Genomic DNA, 10,945 nt, shown 5'->3' on the forward strand with positions numbered 1-10,945 from the left:
TTCAATTGGTCTATGTGGAGTGGGTAACGGTAGCATAGATCAAACTGAGGTGGAGATCGATCCGTGGTTGATGTGGAAATTTATGCTTTTAACCATTAAACAGTAGGAAGCAGTTGGGATATAAAAAGTGAGAACACATGGGATATCGCTATTATCTGAAATGCTGTCTGTAGGACTTCTTCAAGTATTGGTGTCAGTATTTTTTTTAACTTCATTGTGTGCTTTCATTTGTGAGTTATAAAACATCTGAAGGTATGGGAAAAGCTGTTTGACTAATAGTCAAGAATCAACCAGTCAGATAAGTCAGAAGTTGCTTGTATCCTAATTAGTATAAGTAGGTGGGGCACCATTAGGTTAAACATACTGGGTGACCAGTAGTAGTAGCATGGGGAGGTTAAATCATGTGAAGAAATCTACAGGATACATCCATCCATGCCAAAGCACCCTTTGTGTTGATGATTTTGCTGCAGTTAAGGGTACATTACCTCTGTGGTAGAGGCACAGACCGAACACAGTGCGACACGCGAAGTTGGTGTTCTCCTTGGTGCAAAGAGAGAATTTGGGTGACACTGTTTGAGGTTTGCAAGCATTGAGTTGCACTGCTGCAGTTCTTTACTTTGCAATTTATGCATTTTTGTTGAGGCTGACGTTAAAGTTTTGGCTCTCTGTTTGCGGTTTGATTGCAGCAACTGCAAGCCACAAGAACATAAAAACATGAGAATTGGGAGCTGGCCACTTATTTGACCATTCAAGAATACTCTGCTGTTCAGCAAAATCTTGAATGATCTACCTACTTAACTGCACCTTCTCACACTGTCTCATGTCTCTTAAATCCTATTGTGCTCCATATTCCTGTGCTGAGCTCACTGCAGTTGCATTGCAGAATCTGAGTTCAGAGAATTTTATATATTTACGGCACAGAAACAGGCAATTTAACCTATCTACTCTAAAATGGGGCTTCTGCTACACACAAGCCTCCTCCCACTCTACCTCATGTTACCTCCTCCACATTGCCATACTCCCTTGTGTTTCTGAAGTGTGCTTCCCCTTAAATACATCCATATAATTGACTTCCTTGTTAGTGTCAGCCTTGGCTTTGCTGGTACCACATTCACATTTGAATCACAAAAGTTCCAGGTTCAAGTCCATTTAGGGTGAGCATGAAATCCTGGGCTAAAGTAAGTGAAGCACTGAGGAAACACTGTCCTTCTGGAGATTCTGTCTTTCGGTCGAGATGTTAAACTGCCCTTCTGTTTGAGTGGTGATGTAAATGACCCCATGTGATTGTTTGGGGGAACAGCAAGAGAATTATCCCTGATCACATTACTGTTATGGTATTCTTCTATACACAAATTAGCTGCTACTTTTCTTCCCTCTTAATGCTAACATCTCTTCAAAGAAATCTTTCTTGTCCATAAAGCATTTTGAGATGTCTACTGGTCTTAAAAAGTGCTTCAAACGACTCCATATGTTAACATTGTCAACATTCTCACTAAACTAAACAAAGGATTGAAAGGATATTATGAGAAGGAGAGAATCCAGCCATCAGATGTATGAGGCCTATGTTGGAGAGCCTGAGGAGCAAGGGGCTGAATTGAAGGATCGTAAGGGGAAGTCATTATCTAGTTCACTAATGTTTTCTATGGAGTTGAGCTGTTGATGGAGGTGAACACTAGGTTGAAGATTGATGTTAGAAAGAGGGAGTTCCATTTCATGGGATAGGAAGGAACTGTACCTTTGGGACAGACAATGGGCAAGAATCAGTGCCCCAGGAGAAAGGGTAAAGAGGGTGGTCACAAAGACTTTGAGCTAGTGAGTGAGTTGGGGGAAGCGGAAGGATAGCTCAGATGGGAAGGGTAGTATAGATAATAGTTCAAAAGAAAACAAAAAAGATAGAATAAAGAAACTATCAGAAATTGTACATTTGACAGGTAAGAAGGGAATAAAACATGTAAAGAGACTAAATAGGCAGAGAAATGAGAAATAAATGTGTAAAATATTCAAAAAGGTGGCCAGGTTGGGGTGCATGACCCAAATAACAGTTCTTTATACAAACTGTAACTAACTGACTTCATGACTGAATAAAGTTATTGGCTTTCTCACTTCCCATCCCAGTTGGGCGAACAAGTTAACCTGTAGAGAGGAGGTTTACACACAGCCCTCGCCAGGAATCTCAGGCATGGTTCCCATCTACGCCTCCAGTGAGTGAGAACATTCTCACTCAACAGAGATGTCCCACAGAGGAACAATGTCACCCTCCCACTCTCTGTCTTGCTGGATCGAAGATTTCAATCTAACCCCAGTGAAACTGTTCTACTTTTTGAAACAACGGAGGTATGAAAACACACACACATGTTCACCAGTACAAATGGTGTACCATAACCTCAGTGCTCATGTTAAAATAGCTCCTTCCAATTTAAAATCAACTCTGCAACAAACTGGTAAGTTAAAATAGGCTTGCACCTGCAATGGCTACATCATAGAATCATGCTACAGGAGTCTATTCAGCCTATCAAGAACTTTACTGTGGAACAATCTAATCTATCCCACTTTCCCACGCTATTCCCATAGCCCTGCAAGAACTGAGATGAGAAATTTCTTCACCCAAAGACTGGTGAGCCTGTGGGATTCTCTGTTATAGTAAGTGGTTGAGACTGAAACATTGAATGTTTTCAAGAAAGAATTAGTTATAGTTCTTAGGGCTAAAGGAATGAAAGGGTATGGGGAGAAAGAAGGAACAGAATACTGAATTGGATGATAAGTCAGGACCATATTAAATCACAGAGCATGTTTGCAAAGCTAAATGGCTGACTTCTGCTCCTATTTTTTATGTTTCAACATTTTATTTCCTTCAATTTATAATCTTTTTTTAAAAAATATTGATTGTCTCCTCTTCCACCACCTTTGTAGGCAGTCAATTCCAGTTAATTACCAATTATATCAGAAAAATCTTCCTTATGTCCCAAGATGTCTTACTCAAAATGTTAATTTTGTGTTCCCTTGTCCTTAAGCCATCAACTAATGGGAACAGCTTTTCTTCTTGTCTCAACCTGTCTTAATCTTGTGTACTTTAAAAAAATCATCCCTCTGTCTCCTTTGCTTCAAGGAGAAAGTGAGGACTGCAGATGCTGGAGATTAGAGTCAAGATTAGAGTGGTGCTGGAAAAGCACAGCAGGTCAGGCAGCATCCGTGGAGCAAGAAAATCAATATTTTGGGCAAAAGCCCTTCATCAGGAACTTAGCCGCTAGGTTAGGTTGGAAAGGCAGGGTTTGTTTCCTTGAGAAGCATAGCAGGTCAGGCAGCATCCGAGGAGCAGGAAAATCGACGTACAGGCAAAAGCCCTTCATCCATTCCTGATTTTCCTGCTCCTTGGATGCTGCCTGACCTGCTGTGCTTCTCAAGGAGTACAAACCCTGCTTTTCCAACCTAACCTTGCAGCTAAGCTCTGTGAAACCATTCTGGTTAGTGTCATCTTTATCCTGTTGAGGAGTTTCATTCTTTCTTAATGTATGGTGAGCAGAATTTTAGGGTATTTCTGGGAGTACCTCAGTATTTACAGGAAGTTTGAGGAATGAGGCAGTAGTTGCATGGAATGCCAGGAATTGTCAGCATCTTCAAAGATTCTTAGAAGTTTGTCAACAGATTGAATGGTTTCAAAGCCTTTGATTTCTCTTGGTACAGAATGAGGTGGATGCTGCAAATCTGAACAAAAACTGCTGTAAAAACTCAGCAGATCTGGCTGCATCTTTGTCGAGAAACAGAGTCAGTGTTTTTAGTGCTAATGACCTTTTATGAGAACCTCACTAATTTATGCGATACCTCAGCACAGAACGAAATTTAGAAGGATATGGGAAGAATGACTCTAAGAAAAATGGTGAAAGCTGTTTCAGTGAGCTGCCCCAGGCACAAATTTGAAGAATGATCTCCTGTATGATTCTAGAATTCTAATTCTAACTGAAGGAAGACCATGTACAGATGTCCACCAGGAAATCATATGTTAGTTCTATATATTGAATTATCCTTTATGTTTACAATCCTGCATGTTGAGTGCTCTGGTATCTTTATGATTCCATATGTTGAACAGTCCTGTTCTTCTGCTGTTGTCTAGGTATAACCTGGGGGAAGGTTGTAGCCCTCTATGCTGTAGCTGGAGGTTTGGCCATTGACTGTGTGAAACAGGGACAGCCTGCCATGGTACACACGATAGTCGATTGCTTGGGGGAGTTTGTCCGGAAAACACTGGTGACGTGGCTCAGGAGACGTGGTGGATGGGTAAGAGATGCTCTTTTCAATTGCTTTCAATATTTAAACTCATCAACAAAATGCATCAGGATTTTCACCCAAGAAAATGCATTTCTAATTACTTTTCATGTGATGAGAAGGATCCCAGTTTTATCACCAGTTGGTGCTGTTAGAGCAGCGTTAGGAGCTTAAAATTTGCTTCAATGCCCCTGGATTTAAATAAGGAAAAATCAAGCAGGATTCTCAATCTGAATAGTTGCCTGAATTCTCAGTGTACCTATACTGGTTAAGGATTCAGGTTCTATAATAATTCCAGGCCACGTGTAACCAAAGTAATTGGTTGCTATAAAATTCAAAAATTCTAATCCTTATATTCTAATCCATCTCTTGCCTCAGCTGTTCCATTTTCATTACCTCTTCCATGCCTACTAGAACTTTTGCTAAGGGCCTGCTTCCCTTCACCTCACCACTGTTAGTCAAGCTTCGGTTTGTCTTCTTCCAAAACACTAGAATTCCCTTCTCTCTCAGCATCTCAGTTCCCCTTTTAAACCCCTCCTTAAAATCACAAATCTTAGCTAAGAAAGTTAACATTGGTATCAATTGGAAGAAATGATGTACAGCTCTGATTAGACCTGAAGATGTGAAAATCTTAGAAACCAGCAGAGGATGACTAAAGGATTGATAAAGAGAAAAAAAGTGACATTCTGAGAGCTAGCAAGGAATTTTAAATCAAACTCATAGCTTCTAAAGATAAAGAGTAGTGACAGTGAAACTTGGTTCCGGAGATGTTGAGATTAAGAAACATAAAGACATCAGTGAAACTTTGAACAAGTATTTTATATCTGTCTTTATAGTAAAAAAAACACAAAAAGTCCCAAGAACACTGGGAAAGCAGTAGGAGGAAAGTTAGAGATTAATTTAAAACTGTCACATGAAAATAAAATCTAGGGAAATCAGTGGGACTAAAGGCTGACAAGTCTAAAAGGAATGGCTGCGGGTTTAGTAGACGCATTAGTTGAAATCTTCCAAAATTCCCTCGATTCTGGAAAAGTCCCTGCAGATTGCAAAGCCCTAAATAAAATGCCTCTCTTCAAGATAGAGTATAATCCGTCATTGGGAACATGCTAGAAACTACTGTTAAGGAGGAATCAATGTGTTTTGGTGTTTAATAGAGTTTTTGAGAACGTAGCAAGTAGGGTAGATAACGGAGAACCAGTGGATGCAGTATATTTGGATTTCCAAAAGGCCAGCATTAAAGTGCTGCTTTTGATCCAGATTAGAGCTCATGGTGGTGGGAATGATATATTTGTATGAATATAGGATTGGCTGACCAATTGGGATAAATGGTTAATTTTCTAGTTGGCAATCTGTAATTTGCTGAGTGCCGCCAAAGTGATTAGTACTAAAATCTCAATTATTTACCGATTTATGTTGAGATGGATAAAGGGACTGACTTTACTGCAGCTAAATGTGCTAACGACACAAACATAGATAAGAAAGCAAGTTGAAAGGAGTTGCAAAGAACTTGCAAAGGAATATAGATAAGCTAAGTTCATTGGGGAAGCTTTGGCAGATGGAATATAATTTGGGAAAATGTGAGGTCTACACTTTGATAGGAAGAAAAGGAAAAATACAGGATGATTTAAATGGAGAGAGACTAAGTTTCTGCAACACTGAGGGATCTGGGTGTCTTTGTATATGAATCACAAAGCTAATATGCAGGTACAGCAAGTAATTAGAAAGACAAACTGGAATGTTGCCCTTCGGTGCAAAGGGGATGAAGCATAAAAGGATGAAGTCTGACATACAGACCATTAGTGAGACCTGATCTAGAATACCATGTACATTTTTGTTCTTTTTACTTTAGTATGTGCTTGCAATTGGAACAGTTCAGAGAAAGTTAATTCCTGGAAAGAATGGGTTGGTTGTGCAGACTGGACCTATACTCATTGGATTTTAGAATGAAAGATGATCTTCTTGGAACACAGAAGCCTTAATAGAGTAGTTGCTGACAGTATCCTGACAGATTTTCTTTAACGAGAGAATCTAAAATTCGGGAGCTTGCTACAAAAATAAGGGATCTCCAATTGCAGACTGAGGTGAGAAAAGGTAAAAAAGGTCACAGCACTCCCATACTCAGGTGAGGAAGAGACTGAGAAAAAGAATGCTTCATGCTAACCTCAGCTCGTCCAGCGATGGAACTCATGCTGTTACCTGCCTCTAAATTGCAAGTCAGCTGTCCATCCAACTGAGCTAAATGACATGGCTCGCCTCACAGCCTGCATCCTTTGTAAACTTGAGATGATCCAAAATTCTGCTGTTCATAATTAAACAAGCTCCAGGTCTTGTTCAGTTAGTGTGCTCACTGACCCACACTAGCTTCTAGTCTGGCATTACTTCAATTTAAAAACGCTCGCTCTTGTTTTCAACTGTTACATGATCTTGCTGCAACATTCTGCAGCTCCAAGATTACTGTGCTCCTCCAATTTTGATCTCTTGAGCTTGCCCAATTTTAAACATTACGTTATAGCAGCTACACCTTCAACTGCCAAGGACCCGATCACTAGAATTCCATTCTTAAATCTGTCACCCCTCTCTCCTGCTTTAAAACATTGCTTAAAACCTAGCACTTTTCCAAGTTTCTTATCACTTTTGTCATAAATTATGGGTGGCGGTACTTCTCAAATAATTCTGGGGGCATTTCACTTTATTAAGAATTGGAAGTTGCTGTTCAGCATTAACAGAGCTGTGGCGTAGAGCTCAATACGTGTGTAAATCTGTCCAATTCCTTGTACTCATCTCATATTTATTTTATGTCATTTAACAGCAGATGTCAACTGATGCTTAAGCACAAATGGTTTATTTTATTTCTAACCTGAGTAACATGATGACAATAAAATAATTCCAAATAGAATTCAGCAGCTTGAGTCTCCAGTCAGGTGGTGTTCAATAATTCTCATCTGTTCTGATTCTAGGCTGACATAACAAAGTCCGTGGTTAACAATGATCCCAGCATTCGGGATCATTGGCTTGTCTCCTTCCTCTGCACCTGTGGACATTTCCTCAAAGCAATCTTCTTTTTCTTTCTGCGAGAGCGATGATCCGAACTGGGACAATGTGGCCACCGTTTGCTGCCCTTTTCAAACATAACACCTACTTAACAATACGCCTGAATTAACAGAAGCAATTGGAAGCAAATTCAACACTTGGCAGATTGGAATATGAATCCTTTCAGAGTCATTGGCTGAACAAGGAACATGTAAATGGAACAGGCAGTGGAAACTATGACATCAGAATTCTACTGACTCTTTACAAAAGGCTTTGATTTCTAAATGTGTAAAAGGTTGATCTTTCACATGGTAATCGTTGAAAGCAGCAGTCCCAGCTGGTCTGCAAGTGAAACATTTCTTTCGACAGGGCAGCTACTTTGAAGAATCAAGAATGAACAGCTGTGAACGTATACTATTATATCTTTTTAAGCTGTCATTCTAATAGCTCCATCTTTGATTCTGCAAACTAGCCACACCAGTTGAATTTCTCTAAGATGAAAACCAAAATAAAATCTATTAAATTCTAAGAATGGAAGAATAATCCAAGCATTTACAAACAGTTTTTTTTAAGAAGATGGTAATATCTAGTCATACAAATCCCAGATTCTGCTGCTCTGTTTTGGATTTAGTTTAAGGTTTTGCATAGCTTTGCAAAATTAGGAATTACTTTAGGTTTGTTACAATGACTGTTTATTCCATTTATATAAAATCCTGTCCAGGCTAATCACTATGGTGGGAGTCATTTTTCCAGCATCAACCTTCAGTATATTGTCTGTCTCCATGATTTAATTGAATGGGATCTTAATGCAATTCAAAAATGATGTTTTTATTACCTTGGCATCTCTTCAAGGTCAAATACAAATGTGACTTGGCCCAATGACCTCATCATTCCATGTAAACCATAGCCCAACTATGTAGTCATAATTTGGAGATTGGGTGTACAAAGTTAAAAATCATGTAACACCAAGTTATAGTCCAACAGGCTTAATTCGAAGCACTAGCTCCAAAAGCTAGTGATTCCAATTAAACCTGTAGGACTATAACCTGGTGTTGCCTGATTTTTGACCCAAAAATCTAAGATCACTGTGCCCATTTTCAGGCATGAACCAGGTTTCTACACCTCCAAAATGGTAACAGGAAGTTTGCATTCATTTAGACTATGTGCCATGTCGATGTAGAATGGAAAAAGGCATGTAGAACAGTTTCTCAGATGGGTATTAGGCTTTTTTTAATGTAAATAGCAGGCCTAATGCCTGATGGAGGTGAACACTGCAAGATAGATTGCTCTTAAACAGTTAGTGCAACCAGAAAAACAGATCAACATATAACTTAACCATAGATCCTTTAAAAGGAATCTCTGCAGTCCCGCCACAAAACAATTAGGTTCTTAAAAATACTTTCTATGTAAAAGGTGGGTGGGGCCAGAGTACTCCTCCTATCTCTACCACAGATCTATAGCCAGGACCCAGTCTCTGCAGCCCCCTTTCTCTTCCTAAATAAGGCCTCCATAGGGTCACTGCCAGCAACACAGACATCTGCAAATCTATTCTGCACTGACCACACTGCCTGAGGTTACCTGCCTGGTGCCTGCTGCTCACCAGTCTCCTTTATCTGAAGCCACAGTGTTAGGTACAGTTAAATAACTATAACTTTCTCAAACTTTAACTCCTGTCATTCTGAATTAGCAGGGAGCTCCTTGTCCTCAGGAGTCCATGGCTGACTCTATTAGTTGTGAGAGAAGTCATCAGGTGAATAAGTTTGACCTATACAAAACAAAATGATTATAACTGATATGGGGACAAATAATAATGTTGAATAACAGTATAACTGTTTATGGTTTGGGATGTATTCCAGCTCTTTCAACTTTGTATTCACAGTGCCTGTTCAAAGTCAGGATTTTCCTCAGGATCATGGAAAGATGTCTACTGTGTGGGATCACTTTGCATTTTTACGATGTTGTTATTTTCTATCAGAAGTGAAGCTAGAAGCCTGAATTGGGTGCCCTGGTATTCACCAAAAACGGATACCCGCGCAATTTCATCAACAGATGCCTAAGGGAAAGACAACGGAATGAGGACATGCCGCAACCCAAAGGACTAGCCACACTACCATACATCAGGAGCATTTCCGAACTGACAGCCAGACTACTGCGACCACTAGGACTCATAACAGCACACAAACCAACAACCACTCTCAGACAACTCACCAGAACGAAGGACCCAATACCCAGCATGAGCAAAACCAATGTAGTGTACAAAATCCCAAGGACTGCACAAAACACTACATAGGACAAACAGGAAGACAGCTAATGATCCGCATCCATGAACACCAACTAGCCATGAAATGACATGACTAGCTATCCTTAGTAGCCACACACGCAGATGACAAGCAACATGAATTCGACTGGGACAACGCTACTATTATAGGACAAGCCAATCAGAAAACAGCCAGGGAATTCCGAGAGGCATGGCACTCATCCACAGATTCAATCAATAAGCACACGGACCTGGACCCAATATACCGACCACTGCAGCGGACAGCTGGAACTGACAACCGGAAGCGGCAGATTCAAACCACTACAAATGCCGGAGGAAAGATCACAGAAGCGCTTCACAGGAGGCTCTCAAGCACTGAGGATGTCACCTAGACAGGGGACGAGACGTCTGCAACACAAATTCCCAGCTCGGCGAACAGAACCACAACTACGAGTACCCGAGCTTCAAATCTTCTCACAAACTTTGAATAGTAATTAGTAAACATACTGGAACCTGACCTACAACCCGCTCTCACTTTGAGAGCCACCTAGTGAATATCTTTGCCACTCTGATTTTATGTACTAGTGTGTCGCATTAATTAGGCCTTAAAGTGGTCGTTACCCTTGAAGGACAAGATGTATATTCTGTTACGACAACAACAGAAACAAATTGCTGGAAAAACTCAGCAGATCTGGCATTATCTGTGGAGAAAAAGTAGAATTAACATTTTAGGTCCAGTGATCCTTCTGCAGATCATGTATTTTGTTCTTTTGTTAATTCTAGAAGTCAGTATTGTGTTCACCTTTAAAATAATAGTCAAGTTTATTTATAAGTAGGAATTTTACATCTAAATAATCATATCAAGCTGATGGTACAAATAGACAATAAATGTTGACCTTGCCAGCAATATCAATATCCCATCAACAAATTTTTTTAAAAATTGAACTTAATAAAGATAGAATTAATTCACGAGTTTAAATGGTTTTAAGAACATATTCCACACACAACCAGACAATCAACAAGGCTTGTGGAAGGAGTACAGGTAGTCCTTTGATCCAGGTTGTTGATTTCAACTCATAACTAGTTGCAAGTGCGCTAAAATGCAAAATACTTCTGTTTGAAGTTAAGGCAACATTAAAGCGGTTATTAACCAGAGTGATGGATTAGTAAATTAGAATATTGATAATGCTAATTTTTGGATTAACTGGCTCAAATCCAACTCAGAAAAATCTGTGAAATTGCAGGAAAGAAGCATTAAAAGAATGTTACTTGATGGCCAGATATCACATTGTTTCAGAAAGGACGGCACGGTGACTCAGTGGTTAGCACTGCTGTCTCACAGCACCAGGGTCCCAGATTCGATTCCACCCTCGGATGACTGACTGTGTGGAGCTTGCA

At 39.9% G+C, this 10,945-nt stretch overlaps 1 protein-coding gene across 2 annotated transcripts in view; it reads left to right on the forward strand.

Moving 5' to 3' along the window:
* The window catches only part of boka (BCL2 family apoptosis regulator BOK a), a 51,658-nt gene extending 41,191 nt beyond the window's left edge, over positions 1–10,467 (forward strand). For both annotated transcript variants that reach the window (XM_060835012.1, XM_060835011.1), the window contains exons 4-5: positions 4,109–4,272; positions 7,218–10,467. In XM_060835012.1, the coding sequence (XP_060690995.1) occupies positions 4,109–4,272; positions 7,218–7,343 (290 nt within the window). In that variant the 3' untranslated portion in view covers positions 7,344–10,467. The remainder of the gene's footprint in view (positions 1–4,108; positions 4,273–7,217) is intronic.
* The last annotated feature ends 478 nt before the right edge of the window (positions 10,468–10,945 follow it).

Source organism: Hemiscyllium ocellatum, chromosome 13, assembly GCF_020745735.1.
Source record: "Hemiscyllium ocellatum isolate sHemOce1 chromosome 13, sHemOce1.pat.X.cur, whole genome shotgun sequence".
NCBI classification, from domain to species: domain Eukaryota; kingdom Metazoa; phylum Chordata; class Chondrichthyes; order Orectolobiformes; family Hemiscylliidae; genus Hemiscyllium; species Hemiscyllium ocellatum.